Genomic DNA, 19,296 nt, shown 5'->3' on the forward strand with positions numbered 1-19,296 from the left:
CTCTCTCTCTCTCTCTCTCTCTCTCATTAAAAAGTCAAGAGAATGAAATAAGTTGGTTTTCACATTAAGTTTTTCCTGGCATTTGCTTTCACAACCAAGAGCAAGAAAAGCTGACCTGAGCGAAGCCAAACACAACAAAGCGCACACCAAAAGAGCGTGAAATCCCAGCTGTCTTACAGACACTCAGGAGCTGCACTCATACATACAGATCTATTTTCCCTCAAAAGCAACATCCTGGAAGAAGTTAAATAAGTTTCACCTTGTAGACTTAATTCCGTGGCTCGTTTAAGGTCATCATCCTCTTTTTGTTCTCGCGCCTCCTGATGGGAAGAGAACAGAACTTAGCTCACTGAGACACTTCACTGTTTAAAATTCTTGTGGTGCTCTTTTTCTATTGAAACTGTGCTGCTCTGGTTTCTACAACAAACCTGACATTGTAAATTAAAGGTTCTGTGTGAAGGAATGTTTGCAACCAGCGCGAGTCCAATGTTCCCGTGCAACAGAACCTGGGACAAACCTTCATTAACGCTCGTCAAAGCTCCTGAAGTTTGGTATGCAGCAGAGCAAGTCTCTCTTAACACCGAACGCTTTCTCTGGATCATTAATTTGAAAAGCATCTGAATGAATTTGCAACCCTTCGCTAAGGAAAGCTGTCACTTACACACAAAGCTCCTTACACTTTGGCAAAATTTAGACTACTTCTGCCCAAAGCCAGCTGAGGACATAGTTGTTAAAATCCTGACAGATTTTATTATTTTTAAGTCATTTGAAAGTAGAGCCAGTGGTTCTACGTAACAGGTGTAATTCACAAAGGCAGGATGCAAAAAAAGACACCACTGAACAACCAGGTATTAAAAATATTACCATTCAAGGAGCAAAGAAACCTCAAGTCAACAAACCCTTCTAATCTTTGGATAATATCATGCCCCTGTTCCTCCCACCACTCTTGAAAGCACAGAGCTACAGCAAGCCAGTCAATAATATTTAACGAGCTGGCTTCTTAATTCAGAGTTTGAATGCTTTCAGTGCACCTGAACGCAGAACCCTAACTACGTATTTCAAATCAAGATAACCACAGCTACTGCATTTCCATGCCTGAATCATTAGAATAGCAGATTTTCGCTTCAGAACTGTAGCAGAACAACACTCAAAGGGCAGTTTTACATTATTAGCATGAGGCCTTTTATCTCACTATTTCTAAAGCATTTGGGAATCTTTGTTAAACTACTCAGCATCACTGAATCAAAGCTACATCTGGCATGGAACATGCCAACCAGCACCTCATAATGAGTAATGGGAGAGAAATAATCCAAGAGCCATGGAAACATCAGATCTCATAAGGAAAACCATGACAGCTTTAGTATTAATAGAGAGCAGACAAGGGCACCTATTTAAAGAAAGACCTGGCTAAGCGCTTGCTTCACTCTCAGCGGCTCGGTTAAACTTGTGGAAATCAGTTACAGGTCTTGAAATTCAAGTGGAATACAGATGGTTAGCACACAACCCAAGATCCCAATTCTTTCCAAGTCTAATTTAAAGGACTTGTTTTAGACTAAATTATTTGGGATCCTTTTTCCATTTTACTAACAGGGAAGGATCACATAAGTGCTCAGTTCCTTTATTCTTCACTAAGCATCCCCTACTTGGTAGTACCAGAAACAAGGCACTGGGATAGACGGATCTTTAACCTGACCTGGCACGGCTGTTCTTAGCCTTTGCTTTGAAACTTGCCTCTTTCACTTTGAGTCTCAACACGACACGCTGCAGGAAGCAACTGCCAGGGAAGTTAAAGGTGGGCTTGGTTCTCAGTGACAGATAGTAAGAGTTCAGTTCAATTTATCTTCATTTTTATATAATGTTACAAGCCAGTGTATAAATGTGCACAGAAAGCTTTGAGAAATCTGCAGGTCTGTGATGTGATATATGGTTTCCAAAGCACATACAAAACCTGCCCACATGTATCCAGTGCCATCACTCTACTGACACTGGAGCTAGAAGAAATCCAAACCTTTTTTTCATCTGGTTGTCTCAAAAAAGCAGCAGAATCCCTTTGCAGTTACTGCCTGAACACAGGCTTTTCCTTTAGCCATCAGGTTTCCAACGTTGGGGAAGATAACTCAAGGAAGCAAACTTTATTTCTTACTTGCTCTTGAAGGCTTTGAGCCAGTGCCTGCTGAAGTTCTTGTTCTTCCCTCTCTCTCTCCATATCGTACTGCTGCAGCCAGTCAACCTCCCCCTGGGAGCCTTCCGGAGTTTTGTTTTCCTTATTCTCATCAAAATCTTTAGTTATTTCGGTGAAATTGGCAGGACCTGAAGAATCAGAAAGTACAGTTATGCTTTCCTGGGTCTTCTGTTTGTTACCAGCTAAATCCTCTTTAAATCACCACAATCCTTGCAGCACAGTGACATCTATTGACAGGGAGAGCTCACCAGCCCTAAAAAAACCACACGAGTCAAATGGAAAAAGCTCCAAAGTGCAGTCTTATACTTATTTTAACAGGTGTAAGATGACCCATTTGATTAATCCCTGAACCTGTTCTCTTCTTAGCCTTTTATGTTCACCCAGAAACAGCAACTTTAGCTAAATTAAGATGTCACACACCACTAGGTTTCTGCAGCCATGAAGCTCACTTGAATTTCTCTAGAAGGAACCATGGATTATAAAAATTTGCATTGTATATTATACCTCGGAGTACTACAGACGAAGCCACAATTAAAGCCAAATCATATGTAAGACGGAGGGAAGCACAAATCTCAAGCACTGTTTAAATTTATCAACTTTTTCCTTCAGGCAAGAGCCTCAATCTTGTGAACACTATCTACAGCTTTAAAAGTGCAAGAAGATTATAACTTTTCAGTTCACCTTTAAAGTGAACACTACGGCAGAAGTATTTTACAAAGCTTCTGGAATGAACATTCATTCACCCATTGCGTACATCTCCTGCAGTTGCAGGACATTTTGATTCTCCCATTTGCTTGCAGCTGAGAAAGAGTCAGGACCTGCTCCAACAGCTACCATGCGGCAACATGTGAAACTTCATAGTTTTGCCCTACGCAGACTTCAACATCTACTCATTAGTTATTAGCAAGGATTATACAAGGCAGTCTCAGTAACTGTGACCTCTTAAACACAAAACCACCAGAACTATGATCCATCAGTCTAATCCTCTTAAGATGAAAAACAAAACCAGAATTTATTATATGACCTTCGAAAACTTCTAATGTAAGTAGAAATACTCACTCAACTCACACAACCGTTATTTGAGGATCATGTGGCAGAAAAGACATCATCTGTCGTATCTAAATTAGCCTTTTTTGAAAGCAAGTTATTCAGTGTTTATAAAAAAAAAATCGTTGCTAGAAATGGACCAAGTTAAATCCGTCATGTTTAGAATCATCTTGTCTGATATAGCAAAGCATCCTTTGCAATTAAGTTTCCTTTAAATAGAACATAGGGTTGTGAATTGGTGTGTTACATTCAGCTGCCATAACTGGTAACTCAACATACACACATATCTCATCTGAACGCCAAACTGTATGCTTTGAGCAGTACTTGTGGTTTTTGGTCATACACAGTCAAATACAGAAAGCTGAATGCAATGTTGAGTGTTTAACTGCATTCTTAATCAGAAAATACAGAAACTTTTATTAAACACATACTTTTTGCTTAAACGTCACAATAGAGCCTTCAAATTATACTTTCCAAAGAAAACCTGGAGAGAGATACATTTATGTGGCCACACTCTCACAACTCTCTTTCACACAACCATAAGCAACGTTAGTGTATATAAAGGAGGGCACAAACAAGGCTGACCACAAACTTCGTTTTTTTTATACGCTGCCTTCCAACATGAAAGCTGTTAAGAGTTGTCCATTGAAACAAGTATGATTTTTGGTAATAGAGTGAGGTTTTTTGTTGTTAATATTTAACCTCCTGGCTCTTAGAGGAGAATAAAGAGCATATTGTTGGCCTGTTTTTCCATGCTAGTGGAATTAAAAATCTGACTGAAAGCATATAGCACACAACAAATGATAAACACTTAAATTTCCTTCAGCCAACTAAAGAAAGACACTCGATTTCCCCACACTGAGATCAAATAGGCTCCTTCTTGTACTTAACTGTGTTTCTGGGTCAGAGGCCATAATTTACATGCTGGGTCTCTTATGCTCAAAGGTCTACTCTAACACAAAAAAGTATTAGAAAAAATTACATTGATAGAGCTAAATTCATTAGTAACTAGTGACAGAATAACTGCATTTATGAAAGTATTCTAGTCTTATGCACCCCAGACATCACTCTTGCACACCAGCAATGCAAACGCTGCTACCGTGCTGCCCAGGCTGCAACAGCTACAGAAATGAAAATACTTTCTGATTATGGAAGATTAAGTTCCAGACACTGTCAAATCTTAGTAAATTGAATTGTCTGGTACAGGAACCAGCAGAAGCATGTGTTAATCATGAGAGAAAAAAATGGAAATTAACTTTGAAGATGACCTTACCTTTTATCAGATAGGTGACAGACATACAAGAAAATACATTTTCACAGTTCAATGAATTAAATGCTTTATACACAGGGAAACTGTAAGAAAACTCTGAGGAAGTCAGGCAGTTTCAGCAGTGCACTTCCATCCAGATTCTGCCACCATACATTACTAACCTGCCGCTATCAGTAACCTGTTTTAGCTTGCTATAGTCCAATTAAGATGGTTACTTCGCCTTACCTGAGTCTAATGCTGCTTTGGGTTTCTCCATCTCCATAGATTCCAGGTTTTCTGGCAATTCCTGAATTTCGTCGTCTCCAAAACCAGTGTCTGGGCTGCTTGTGGGCTTATCTTCATCATGGCTCAGAGACACAGAAGCTTCCCGTTTGCTAATCTCTAAGACAGCTGCTAGCAGCTCATCTTCGCTCATCCCATCAAAACCAGCATTACCCAGCTCAGGTTTATCACCCTCCATTTTACTTCTTTTTGAACCCTAGAGATGAATGGAGTTATGATTAAGTGCTTGAATAAACACATACATAACATCAGCTTTACATTTATCTGGAGATTTTTTTATTTTATTTTATTAACCCCAGGGAGTGGGAGCTTGGCTCTGCCAACATTAAACAGATAGTTATACAAGACTCAATGGAGAGACAACCTTTGTAGTTACATTCACTCCACGGAATAATATTTAAATATAAACTAAAACCAGTTTTTACAGGCCCTCTAGATTAACATACACAAGATAACTCTTCCCTTCTCCTTCCTTTCCTTCAACACATGTGTTTCACCTTTAGGTTCTGATGAATCCTCAAGCCTCTGCCAAGTCAGTGCTGAGGCACAAGTAGCGAAATTGCAAGTTTGTTAACAAAGGCTGAAGCAGCAACATGAGAGTAATTGAACTTGAACACAGGGATGGAAGAATAGGAACTGAAATCAGGCTGGTATGAAGAGCAATTAAAATTAGGTTTGGTGCTGCAGACTTGCCATACGAAATCTTGGCGGGGGGCAGGACTCTGCAAACCAAGTAAGAAAACAGTTAACCAGGGAAAGGGGGGAATTATTCTTTCCTAAGGAGAACAGAATGACTTTAAACTGGAAGAAAGGAAAAACACTTTAGTCTTAATCTGAATTTTTCCTTTTCTAGTTATTTTCCTAAAACTGATGCTCATCAACTCCTACATCATATTGATTTGTAACTAATATAGTAATTTCAATCATTTTCATATTAACTGTTAATCAGGAGGTTAACCTCCATGTATACATATTTACACAATTACACTACTTACCATATGCTTAGATTTTTTTTTTCCTACATTACATTAAAAATGGGGAAAAGTAGTTTCTATCAGAATGTACTTATCCAGGTCTTATTCCAAACTGCATTTGGATGGATCTCAGAACTTCATTAAAATGAACAAAAATACGTTTTTACTGCTGCTTTTTACATAAATACAGCAAGCTTTTGACGAGCAAGACCAGTTTTATATAGCAAACATTTTGTATTAAAACTGTCTTATCAAACAAGATTAGCAAATGAATTATCCAACTGAATTGCTTGTTCTAGACATTATGCCCTCCAAGAATTAGAACTGACAAATTTAAACCTCTCTCCTCACATCTATTCATGCACTGAATAAAGAAAGCAGAGTACCTGCTTTTTAAGCTTTCTGATTTCTCTCTCTGCACCTGTAGGCTACTAACGTCAAAACTGGTTTAGCTCTTCAGCAAACCCTAGTTCCAGACACTTTGCCAACAACTACCACTAATTCAGTGCCTGGACTTTGAAGACTTGGCAGCATCTCTGCATTATTTGAATACAACTTTTCTATTAGAAATTATTTGCATAGATTTTAAGTAGCTTAGCCTTTAAGACAGGCTGCTTTAAATAAGTATTTTTAAAAAGTACTTCAAATACTACTTCATCTGCAGAGGCAGAAATCACAGAAATTGCAGTTCTGCCTACTTTAGCTGGATAACTGCTATTTGCCCCTACAACCCAATGTCGTACACACCCGCTGTTCCAGCTGTTCTCCCACACGGCAGGACTGCTTTGCAAGCAGTGCCCTGCAGGGGATATACCGGCTGCACCCCTAATGCAACCCCATCCACAGCTGCTATGAGAGGCATACCAAGGGAAATGGTGCAGCAGCAGTAACGCTACTTCCAAGGACAAGACCAGGTCCTTCCAGGACAACACTGAGAAGGACAGAGAATCTGGTTAATGATAACAGATGGCTGGTCAGGCCTGTGGTTGAGGAGTGGCCAACGTGCACAGCCACAAAGAATAAAGTCACTTATGTGAAATCATCACCACCACTGTCTCTTTCCCACAGCACGCTGGAAAGCCTATAATTAATTTGCTATTCAAATTAATAAGCTTTATTCCCACAATTTCTGCACTCACAGGGCTTGTGCGATAGAGACTACCTACACTTCCTCACAAACAAAACTCAAGGAAGAATCATTTAGGACAGTTTGGAATAATTTTTCTGTATGTAAGAGAGACTTCAAAGACAAGCCAGTTTACTTCTCTCACCCACAGCCAGCTATAGATGTGCCATGCAGGATGGCCGTTGCCTACCCTGTTCCTGAGACCTTCAGCAAAGGGTTTTCTGCTTTCTCCCAAAGCAATCCATTTCATCCCTACACATCCTTAGCATCAGGAAGTTTTCCCTAATATTTAATCTAAAAATGACTGTCTGCAATTTAGTCTATTACTTCTTGTTCTATTCACCACGGGCATGGATAACAGCTCAAGTGTTTCTATTAATTTCTTTCCCTTCCTTAAAGACACAAGCCCGGCTTAGGTTTCTCCTTAAACTAAAGACCCAAGTTCACTTGCCTGCTCTCTCCCCCAGAATCTTCCTTTCTAGACCTCCAACCATTCATGTTCCTCTCCTCTGGTCCCTCTCCAATTAATCTATAACTCTTTTCAGTCCGGAGCCCAAAGCTGAATACAGAACTCCAGCTAAAGCACAATGCTGAGGAAAAAAGGAGGGTTACTTCACACCACCTGCAGGCTATGCCTCTGTCTATACACTTCTGTTTTCAACCAGCCTGACCTTGTGACCAACTGTCACCTTTCACGCCCTTTCTGAGGGCCCACTGCTTTCCCAGCTGCTCCCATCCTGCATTTATAGTCAATTAGTCCTGCTAAGATTAGCACCTTTAGCCTGTTCCTACTGAACAACCCCTCCTATTTTTATGCAATTTCTCAGACTTGTCAAGATCATTCTTAACTGTAGTTCTGAGCTTTATCATACCGGCAGCCCTTCCCAGCTCTGGGTCTTCTGAAAATTTAATACTTATTATCTATTTTATCATTTATTAAATACTGAGTGGATCAGGATCCTCCCTTGGTTGATCTTCCCATGAGATCAGAAACTGTAGATATCTTCCTCTTGTTACCTATTGCTATTCAGCCAGCTTTACGCCCGTCCTTTAATGCCATAATCAAGACCACAAGTCTCTGCTTGATTAAAATAATCCCATGAACAATGTCAAAAACTTCAGAGAAGCAGAGATGCAGGACACTTGTCCTAAGCACTAGGCCTGCAACACTCTTAATAGAAGAAAGTGGTACTGCAAGATAATCCTCTAAGCTTCTTGTTTTCCCTTCTGGGTCATCATTCCTTCCCACACAACTCACCTACCTGCTAATACACTGCCCTGACAGAGGCAAAAAATATCTCGGCAACATTAATACTAGTCACAATGAAGAGCTCAAAGGCAATTTGAAGTTAACTGCGCCTTTACACCAATGAACTTGATCTCCACACACTTCTACGTGTCCACCCCCAAAGACGGATAGCTTCAGTTTCTAAAAGCATTTAAAAAGCCACACTTGAAAGGGGACACAGAGTGGATCTGCAAGAAGTTATCTCAATTGAATATTTTGCTTAGCCCATCTTGTACTGGATCTAATTTAATCAAGGGCTTTACTGCATAATTTTATTATTGACAGCCCATTATATTTCAGCCTGGAAACATTATTAGTGAAAGTTACCCAAAGGACTGACAAAACTGCTAAGCAGCTGGCATACATAACCTGAAAACTCAAGTGCAGTTGCAACACAATTACCTCTGTTCCCAGTGGGAACCCAAGACAACTGTACACAGAGGTCAATTAGCAAAGCACTCCCTTCCAGCACTGCAGTGCTAATTAGGAGAAAAAACTTACCTTACATCAATTTTACTCACAGTCTATGCTAAGAAAAGCATAGGCCAGACATGAGCACATATAGGATCTACATATATGAAAGTTTGTGGTTTTTTCCCTTACCTTTTCTGGCTCTTCTTGCAGTTGTTGCTGATCTCTACTCTGTATGTTACACAACCTTTGGCTATGGGCAACAGAGCGTTTCAACGGCTCATCATCACTGTCAGAATCTACATAGAGTGCTGCAGAGCTCTTTGACTTGAAAGTGTATTTTCTGTAAATTAAAAACATGGCTATAAAACTTTATAGCACTGTAGCATTGTACAAACCTGTTTTGAAGTAACCATTAAAGATGTGTTACACCAACTTTCACACTGTACAGTACAATTTGGGGAACAAACTGCAATGATTGACAATGACAATTTATTAACATAGCAGGTAGGGTTTTCAGAAAAGGTATATTTTACTAGGTTAACTGACATACCCACTTCAAGCCTGCAATAGCAACTTACAACATTAAAAGTTACTAAGTGTGTGGCTGTTGCTTCTGAGGCCAAGGATTCTGCACTTTATTACCTAGCAATCCCAGACAGTACTCATTTGAGTCGAGTCCACAGTGACATGTAGAACTCGGCACAAACCATTTGACTTCCGAAGTTTAGTAAGCTGGACACAGGACTTCCCACATCATTACTAGGACACAAAAAGCGCAAATCTGCACAAGTTTTTCAGTTTTCCCCCTGTTTGCTCTTTCATTAAGATAAATTTGTGCTTCTTTAGAACAGAAGACAAGGGAGTCTGGGGAAGTTGCGATTTCTGCTCAATTAGGAAATCTCGTCTTTAAGTATTCCACAATGCAAAACTATCCAGTGTGATACCACATTTTTCGCTATATCAAAAACTGGCCTATAAAAACAATGCCCTCTCATCTTTGCAAATAAACTTAAGGAACTAACGACCTGTTGCCAAAACACACATTGGGGCTCCATAGAGCCAGAATAGAGAAAAGAGCTTGACTGCAGAATTAGAAACCATTTTGCTTCCTATATATGTGACCTGCAACTACAAATGCAAGCTAGTTCAAGATATCTGGCACTGACAAATCATCTGTACAAACTAAATCCAGTTCTCATTCTGATGCTCAGCCTTCTGTCTGAAAAAAAATCATCTTTGCTTACTTACAAGTCCCCAAAGGTTCTCAAAAGAAATGCTAAGTTGTTCATGTCAACTAGGCAAATTGTACCATTGATATTAATTTCAGCTAACATGTAACACCAATAAAACTCAGCTATGAAAAAAGTCAGTAGCTGAAATAATTTACTACAACAGAAAAAATAGGAAGAAAAGAAAACAAATAGAAAAAGTGTAAAGATTAAAGAAGAATTAGAAAATTTTAAAATGCCTTAAAAATTATCCCATGAAACCCCAGGCCATGGGCATTTCAGAGCTATAACTCACCTACAAGGTGTGGAAGTGCTTATAGTACAGGAATTCACCATTTGGGAGGCTTTCAATGGACGGGAACTATTAAAAAAGCAAAGTATTCATTGCAGCAGTTACAGTCTTCAAAAAATAAGTGTTTACTTGTCTGCTATGCATGCAAATCCACGACCAAAGAAACAAGTAGAATACCATTATGTACTTGCTAATTGCTGAGATTTAGAGTAATAACTCCATCCTGTTATAAATATACAACAGTTGTTCAAAATCATATGTAATCCTTTAAACTTGATTCACTTCTTAGTGATGCACCCTTAGGGACAAGCTCACAAATTAAAGGCTTTGGGCTCCCATGTCAAGACAACTCATTCCTTTATTTTTTTATTCCCACCAACACTTGAGTTCCTGCTCCCAAACCACAGTCTCCTGCTGCTGTCTGGATCAGCCGGTTTCCTGGCATGTCCCACATCTCCATTTCTCCTCCCTTACCTAGATTCTTCTAAACAAACTTCCTGCTCCATTTAATCCTTTCAGGAGCTCCTCAAAGTCCATCACTATCACTACACATCTATCCACCAGATGGCTGCCAACGCAGAAATCTTTTCTAATCTTCCACCTCAAACCAGGGCTGCTTCTCTCCAGCCTAAGTTACCCTTCCACTCTTTGGTCAATCAGAATGGTTTCAATGACTAAAAAAAGCCATTGGAAAGCTATTTCAAACATATTTTCAAGTATTTCTGCTCTGGTTAGCTTAAGCTATTTGTTTTGCTTAAGATTTCTATTGTTAAAGCAAACTCTTGGGAAACATTCACATAAATCTCAAATGCCACTAAACGTTCAGCACAAGAACACTGCTGAACATATATACCAGATGTGTCCTAACTCACGACGGCTACCGTGTTTATGTCACTAGGCACGGACCACAAGAGACCTGAGGGTTTCTTGTTCCTTATTCTGCCACAGACTTCCACTTGCCACTTGTGACAACATTTAATCTCCATGTCACAGGGCAAGCAGCTGTACAGAAATAACTGTCACAGGGAAAAGGAGAGTGTATTTTCAGCATGTGAAGTGCTCAGATACTACAGTGGCACAGGAAAGACAATGAAAAATGAATGATAGCACAGTGGAAATTAGCAGAAAAAGGTAGGATGTTATGTCTGCTAAGCAGAGTTAAGTGTGCTGTGAAGAGAAAGGTAATCTAGATTATTTTGGACCGAGAGGCATAAATTCTAGAAATTACTAACAGAAGCTGTCTTAAAAAGGATAGAAAGTTATTTTCAAGAACAGTGAAGAGTATTATCGTACCAAATATTCCCTAGATAATGCCCCACCAACTCTTCCTGCTGCTTCTATCATGCTTCCTTTCCTTAAATGTTCTTATGATGGCATCATTACAAACTAGCACTGCACATCTGAAGCCGCATAATTTTAATGTTCCCTTGCCCAGACATCTTCTGGAGGAGATCTGACAACTGCCTGCCTTGTGGCATATGTGCTTAAGACAGCATGGATCAATCACAAGTTGTACACTTACATTGCAGAATGGACGCTCCATCCCAGCGTCAGTGGCAGCCTAGTGCTTTCCGTACAGTGTGAAAGCAGGGTTAAGTATCTTGGAATAACCACCTGCTGCCCGACTTTATGATTGAGAGACAATGCTACATTGAAGCTGTATCGTTTCAGATGAAGAATCAGGACCCTGAGAGATACGAGAGAAGGACAAATGTTAATCTCAAGACAGAAGTCAGAGAAAACCTACTCAAAAACCAAATAGCCCTGTTTACAAAATGCATTCATCTGACTCTAAAACAGATTATTACTTCAGGGTGGTAGGGAAACACTATCCATCTCTTAACTGGCAAGAGACAGGTAATTACTCTCCTGTCCATCACTCAACTTTGTGCAAGGTGCAGAGTACAGACTCTGTCAACTCAAGAGGCTTCCTGCTTTGGTCTGCATCACCTTGCTCTTCAGTCAACAGGAGCAAGCAGCTCTTACCAAACTCATTATTTCTGCTATGCAGTGAGAGGTAGGAAACAGTCAAAATATTATCATTACAGGCCAGAATGCTAGTATATTACTCCCAAATATTAAAGACTGTGATGGAGAGATCACACAGCTGCCCAAAACTGAGGAGGAACTGTGCCCAGTGCAAGATGTGTACTTGGTTTATCTGTCACGACACTTTCTCTTTGAAAGAGCCTTTGATCACAACAGTATAAAGAGCTTGAAAAGGCATCCTTACACTGAATCTTCTCCCTCATGCTGCACTTTGTACTGTCTATTTAGATCATGCAGCTGTATCATCACTTCTGTTGTGCTAATATTCAAAAACTTTGACAAGAGTTTTGTAGTGCTAGCACTATTTAAGCAAAATGCAAGCTAACTACCAAGCTGCTGGGTTCAATATACCTGGGACAAGGACATAGGCCAGATAAAGTCATCCAACAGACTTAGCTTAAGAAAATGATCCCTACCTCCAAGCACTTCCACTCTAAATAATGAACTAAACCCAACCACGAGGTCAGAAACGATTGAGCATGCCATTAACCCTCAAAGTGTCTGCCTTTTCCTCAAAGTGCCATGCTTACTGAGAGAGAAAATAGGTATCAGCATGGGAAGAATTAATTGATCAAAGCAAAACCCTCTATATACCTTCTGGCACTAATTAATGCCTCCAACTCAGTCCTGCCCATCAGGTGAGCCCAGCACAAAATGTTATACTTCCAGAATATATTTACTGTTTCTGCTTCCCTCACATACCAGAAACCCCAAGAAAAGGGGAAGGGGAAAACTCAGCCCTCCTCGTGTGGCGATAGGGAGGAAGAAAGAAGTATTGCAGAGGGTGCTCAAGAGAGCTTCGTTAGAGGGAAACTGAAGAACAACATGAATACTACTGTCTGCACGTGCATCTTTCTCACATGCTGACCACCGTACATGCTGTCCTACCCATTTTGCCAGCTTTACTCTTCGAGGGAGTTTTGCTTGCGCTTTTGTAACATGTGCTTCCAGGAAAGAGAGGAACAGATTGTCAACATTTACCTGGGAAGCCTGTTGAACTTGTGTGTGACAACAGCAGACTTTCCATTGCACTTCTCACAGGAATACTCGATCTCCTCTGCCTGTTTAAGAGAACAGAAAAATGACTAGTGGAACAAAAGATGCATCAAAAAGATCTTAACCGAAAGCACATCACTTTTGGCTGTCACAGAAGCTCTTCAAAACAGCAGTTACACTTAAAATTATAATCACCTTCAATACGACCTAACAAGAGGGCATCTGGTAAGAGGACATGTAGCAGAGCTTACAATTTGACAACGTATCTACTAATATGGGTGGAATTTTTCCTACAAGTCTATTGCAGACCAGTGAACTAGCCACAGTTGAGAAAAATAAGCTTCCAAAGACAGGGGACAATCTTGCAAGGTTTACAGTTTTCTCTCTCATACACGGGGTCTTTTTTTCTAATAACTTCTGGTGGAGGATAATTTGCCATGAAGTTTTCTCTCTCTTGTTCAAAATCTCAACTTTGTTCCCAAAAAGCTATCCTGATCTAAACTTGTCAAGGATGTGCTGCACCAAAGTAGAGTTTTGAACAGACAGCAAAAGGGGAAGCATCACTGTGCTGAAATTACATGACTTCGCCATCAAACTTTTCTACAGCCTTTTTCTTTAAGTGAGGCCAAATGACACCACTATGATTTTAAGATTTTTTTAAAAATCATAGGACCTCCACCAGCTTTTAGAAAAATAAGCATGTCATCTACTCTACCTGTTGAAAACACTATCTGTAAATGGAGAAAAAACACAGATCTGTCTCAAGATATGACAAAAAACAACACTAATTCACAGACGTAAGGCTCATTTTTAGCTTTCAGAAACCTCACCTTGAAGCTCTTACAAGATGAGCATCCACATATTATTACAACTATTTTTTTAATTATTGTATCTGCATGACCTTTTTCCTCCATGCTAATTTAGGCCAGTACGTAAGCTGTTGAAGCATCCTAGCCCAGGAGAGGAAGCAGCAATTCCTGAGTGATTATCTCAATCTGACAGCCTCCCTTCTCTCCTTTGTATCTGTTTATGCCTCAACTCTTCCACCACAAAACGGGGAAGTTTACCTATTTCACAGGAGTATTGTAAGGATCAGTTAATTTCTGCACAGCATTTTACAATAAAAACTCCTGTATCCTGTTAATGCACAAACATCAAAGAAGTGCAAAGTTAATTATTTCACATGCCTGCAATCACTGTCAGAGAAACTAATAATCAGCTATACAATCAAAATTTCCATATGGTACATAATCTACACATACTCCACAGTGAATAAAAACGACCCCAAAACTATGTACCCGAAAAAAGAGGTCAAGGGAATCCTGGATCGATCGGGAAGGAAGCAATTTCTTTCTTCGAGGAAGGTCAATGGAGAGGTCATTAAACTGTTCTCGTTTAGTGACTGTTTCACCACACCTAAAAAAGAAACACGCTTATGTAAGCCTGATGAATAATACATTTGAAATTAATGACAACTTACATTTTTTAGGCCGAAGTAACTTCCCAGTAAATATATGCCTCTTGATCAATCTGTTTTTACTCATCAAAATGAAATTGTTTGATGCTTATGACGAAGTTGGATTTTGGGATTTCACTTTGATGCTTTAGAAGTTGAAAGAAACATTTGTGTAAGGGTGAGAACAAAAAACCACAGACTGCTTTGGAGAGGCAAGTGATCAGGTATACATGAAATCAAAGTGACTGCTATGTAGCTGAACACGTCTTCTTCATTCAGCATTCTTAGGAGAAAAGTAGTGACTCCAGCCCAGAAGAAGGGAAAGCCTAGAAATACTTTCAAACTGTTTTTAGAAACAAAATAGTAGAGTCCATCAAAAAAAAAAAAAAATTTCTCAATTTTCTTATGCTTGGGGGTGGGGGTGGCGTGGGGCGGTGGGGGCGGCAAAAAAAGACCCTACAGTCATTTGTCTTCAATAATTATTACCTGCATGCAATTTACTTTTAATTATTTTAGGGAACTAATGCAGTACACACAAAGTAATATTCCCGAATATCTGTGTTCATGAAAACTCTGTGGAATGCAAGCATCCCCTATGGGAATCTGCTGCACACGTCGCACACAACGAATGCCCAGACATACTGGTTTACATGTTTTTCCGCAATAACCTAGAAAGACAGAAGAAAATGCCATTCCCTGGAAGCCCTTAGAAAGAACAAATTAAAAACATGGCTTCCCATTTTTTTTAAGAGGAAACATTACTTGGCTGAAACCCCCTTTTCTCCCTATTCTCATACAACTGGTACACAAAAAGCAAAGCACAGAGGCTTTCCACCGTATATGTAATGAAGAATTAGATGGCATGAGACTGTTTAAAGAAGGTCTGTAGTAGCAGACAGTGTGGTGTAAGGTTTACAGCATTTCTAGACCACAGAATATTTTCTACGTATCTAGCTTTGGATAAAACAGAGTTCTTAGTTCTAGTTATAGCCTGCAGATGAAGTCACGTAAGATGGAAACACTTCCCAGTCTTTTAAGGTAAGTATGAGAAAAGCTCTCAAGCATACTTACATTTTGCAAATGATAGAATGCTGAACCTCAAACTCTAAGTTACTGATAACCGGACACGTATAAACTTTGGTGGCTGAGAGGTCATCAGAAGGCCGTCCAGGTGAGTTATCTTCATTAGGGACCGGCTCACTCTTCCAAGTTTTGTTTAACTTTTCCATGTCTTCCTTGAGCTGATCCAGACACTGGCTCAAGAACTCATGTGCATCCTAGAAACGGGGTAAACTCATCAAAGTGATTTTGTACAACTTCATTCAGTATCTTTCTCTCAAACACACACAGACTGGGGAAATTATGTTTTAGTTCATTGCATTCAGCAATACTAAGGCAGTTCTGCTCTAACAAACAGCAGGTATTTGTTGTCATTCAATCAAAAGCTCAAGTCACTGTCAAATAGAGTTGAAGTTTGACAGGAGTTCAATGCAGTCCAAACACTGAACAAATTACACATAATTGTTTCTAGACAATATGGTACTTACATTCTGCATGTACCCAGAAAACCTCTCTGCAGTAGCTGAAATGGCACTTTTCACCTTCTTGAGCAGCTCTTTCTTAACCTCAGGGCTGCAGACATCCTTTTTAGCAAGCAGATGGGCAAAACGTCTGCAGAAGTCAATGCAATGAAACACTGATTGGCTTTCCAGGACTTTAGAGAAACAAAATAAAACTCATGATACCTCATTTTAAGAGTCTCTAAAAGCTTTTCTCCTGTGATAAGTGGTATAGGGGTTCTGTATGAAAATATCTCATACATAATTAACCTTTTCCATTTCAAGTATTTTGAAATCTCATTTGAGGCCATCATTGGAACGGGACCCGAATGAACGAAAAAATTCCACAGTCTTTTAAGGTAAAGAGAAGAGCCTTATAAAGGTCTATAAACTTATTTCTGCTATATCTTTTACAATGAGAGAAAAAAAAAACCCACAATGCTTTTTGAAAACATTTGTACCTATAGGAGATATGAAATCACATGGCACCAAAATCAGCAACACAAAATCATTAAATTCAACTTGCATGGTCAGACTGGTTCTATTTATTTACTTATTTTTAAATTTCCACTCAGTTTCAAGCCTCACTTCTTTCCGCAGTAAAACATTACAATAGAGCAGAAAATAGTTGTAACAAAGAGCCACGAGGAGTTCCTTGGTTCAAGCTACATATAGTGTTACTGGTAACTTTGTTAAAAAACTGTTGAAATTGACTTTACCTGTGCCTCTCAGTTACTCTGATTTAGTTATCTTTTACAACTGCTTTAAAATTTCACAGGAAATACACACCCAATATATTCCAAGCACAACAGTTTCGGACATAGTACACACCTGGGAGGGTGATGGGAAGATGTCATGTTGCATCACACACACACACACACACAAAAAAAAAAAAAAAAAAGAGAGAAAGACAGAAAAGACCTGTGCAATCGCCTCCCACCCCAAACCAACAACTAATACTCAGTTACCCAGAGAATCTGATCAGTTTACTGCAGCTCAACAAGTTTCTGCTATTCTGCTGAGCTACAGTAACACTCGTGGTCTCCTAACCCTCTACAACTACTCAGCGAAGCATGTTAGGAAACACGCCTTTTTCACCACAAAGCAGTTGATAGGCAATCGCTTTTCAACCAGAAAAACATTCATCGCGTGCCCATAACCAAACCAACAGAAGCCAAAATAGATGCTACTGAGTATCAACTCCGACGTGTACTTAGGCACAGGATCACACGCTGCCCTCCATCAGAGGTACTATGGCACAAGCTCTACCCACACAGTTTACCATGAGGAATATGAGGCACAAGCTTCAGAGGTCTTTCTACAAAAATTAGGGAAAGGACATTTCAAGAGGACGTGGAACAACCTCTGATCCTAAGTAGTGTAGGAAGAGTGCAGGAAGACACAGCAAAAATAGAAATACCCCAAAGCATATAAACCACTATGAAATGGAAACAGAAATGGTTCTGATAATCCTGAATCTCGCTTAGTGAGAGAAAAGAAACGAGGTACACAAGAGCATATACAAAAAAAATCCCAAATGGCAGAGAGTGAGGTACATAGAGCAAACACCAGTTTGTCTTTCTGATAGACATACAATGGAATCTGAATGGCACAGGAATTCAAAATTTCAAAGAGAAAAGAGAGTTTTACATATTACAGAAACCTTTGGAGTTTCTTGAGATGAGGTTTGACTGAACTGAGAGTTCAGCTGAATTTAGAAAACGATTAAGCATGCAGAACTCGAACGCTCTCCACAGCTACTAGATAAAGGGTATTTTCCAAAAAGGCATAAACCCTCACGTATCAGGTGAAGCTAGTGACCAGCTTAAACCCTAGCTGGTAATGTTTTAAAAAGAAGTTATTCTGCATCTATTTATTTTGCAGTTTCTTGCATTTTCTTCTGAAGCATTTCACTCTGCCACTAGAAATACAGTAGAAGATATAAAAGACTGCCTGTAACTCAGCACTGTAATTTTTAAGAGCCCACTTCCTATTTCTAAAGTAAAACTCCAAAATACAGAGAGCTCTAGGATTTATTTTATTATCTACACATGCAAATTACCCTCTACAAAGGTGCTTCACTATTAAGAAACTAGTTTCTCAGCAATGAAACAGAAAACATCCTTCCCAGAAAGCAAATTTTACCTGATAAGTGCATTGAGTGGAATTTTTTTCCATGGGATACCCTGCTTGAGCAAATCATTAGCAAAAGACTGAATTGAAAACAAGGACTGTAGAATGGCATTCATATAGCAGGTGTTCCCCAAGTTTGAAAATCTGAAAAAAAAAAAAAGAAGATTGAACATGGTATGTATGTCAATGTGTAAACATGCCAGTGTTAAACACGGCACTACTAACATGTAGGACATTTACCCCAGCCACTCCCCACAGAGTTCCTTGTTGGAGCTGTCCTCCTGCCCTTCAGACTAAACTGAAAACTCATGGGAGGTGGCATTTATCAGGAAAGCACCCATGAGTTTCTACAATCAAAATTTAAAAAAAATGGTGTATATACACAAGATAGAGAAATGAATCATGAAAGTGTAAGAAAGGAACATAAATTACCTGAAATTATTATATCTCTAAAATTCTCAGGAAGTGAATTTAAGAATACATTTTTTCCAAACTAGGAAAAGTGTTCCCTGTCTCAGTGTTCATTAGTTTCAGGATTTTTTTTTTTCCATTAAATAATTATAACAAGAATGTGCATGTTCTGATGATCAAAGTGTGCATGCTAGATAAAGAAAATTAAATTTACCCTTGTAATTGTTGTTGAGGATGGGTGGAAAGGGGCACTCGGGGTTTGTTCCACCCTGTGTAATCTTGATTAGATCTCATTTTTTTAACAGAAAGAGGGGCAGGCTGAGAAAGAAATCCCAGGCTTCTTTTGGCTGAGGGGGTCTGGCTGGATACACTAGACCTAAAAACATAAAAGGATAAGAAGTGTAAGATTTCTAATGCTCTTCCTTAAATAGCTATATAGTCCGTGACACTGGAATTGTATCGCTATAGAAGACAAGGACTGGTAAAGCCACACAAGATAACTGGCATGTATCATAATGCAAAAGAGGTGTGAGATAGAGAACTTCTTTCCAGAGCACTTAAATACTTTGTTTGGTTAAATTTCCCTAC

The 19,296-nt window shown here is 39.3% G+C and overlaps 1 protein-coding gene across 1 annotated transcript in view; it reads right to left on the minus strand.

Annotated features, from left to right (window-relative positions):
* Positions 1-259: 259 nt before the first annotated feature.
* Positions 260-19,296, minus strand: part of USP37 (ubiquitin specific peptidase 37) — a gene marked incomplete at its 3' end in the record, with an annotated part of 28,525 nt that continues 9,488 nt past the window's right edge. Inside the window, exons 8-19 of the mRNA XM_009578117.1 lie at positions 18,923-19,084; positions 18,310-18,441; positions 16,153-16,276; positions 15,677-15,882; positions 14,448-14,565; positions 13,135-13,214; positions 11,627-11,791; positions 10,108-10,173; positions 8,773-8,923; positions 4,725-4,977; positions 2,144-2,310; positions 260-320 (exon numbers count right to left, since the gene is read on the minus strand). Of these exons, the coding sequence (XP_009576412.1) occupies positions 260-320; positions 2,144-2,310; positions 4,725-4,977; positions 8,773-8,923; positions 10,108-10,173; positions 11,627-11,791; positions 13,135-13,214; positions 14,448-14,565; positions 15,677-15,882; positions 16,153-16,276; positions 18,310-18,441; positions 18,923-19,084 (1,685 nt within the window). The remainder of the gene's footprint in view (positions 321-2,143; positions 2,311-4,724; positions 4,978-8,772; positions 8,924-10,107; positions 10,174-11,626; positions 11,792-13,134; positions 13,215-14,447; positions 14,566-15,676; positions 15,883-16,152; positions 16,277-18,309; positions 18,442-18,922; positions 19,085-19,296) is intronic.

This window comes from Fulmarus glacialis, unplaced genomic scaffold (genome assembly GCF_000690835.1).
Source record: "Fulmarus glacialis isolate BGI_N327 unplaced genomic scaffold, ASM69083v1 scaffold45465, whole genome shotgun sequence".
Classification (NCBI taxonomy): Eukaryota; Metazoa; Chordata; class Aves; order Procellariiformes; family Procellariidae; genus Fulmarus; species Fulmarus glacialis.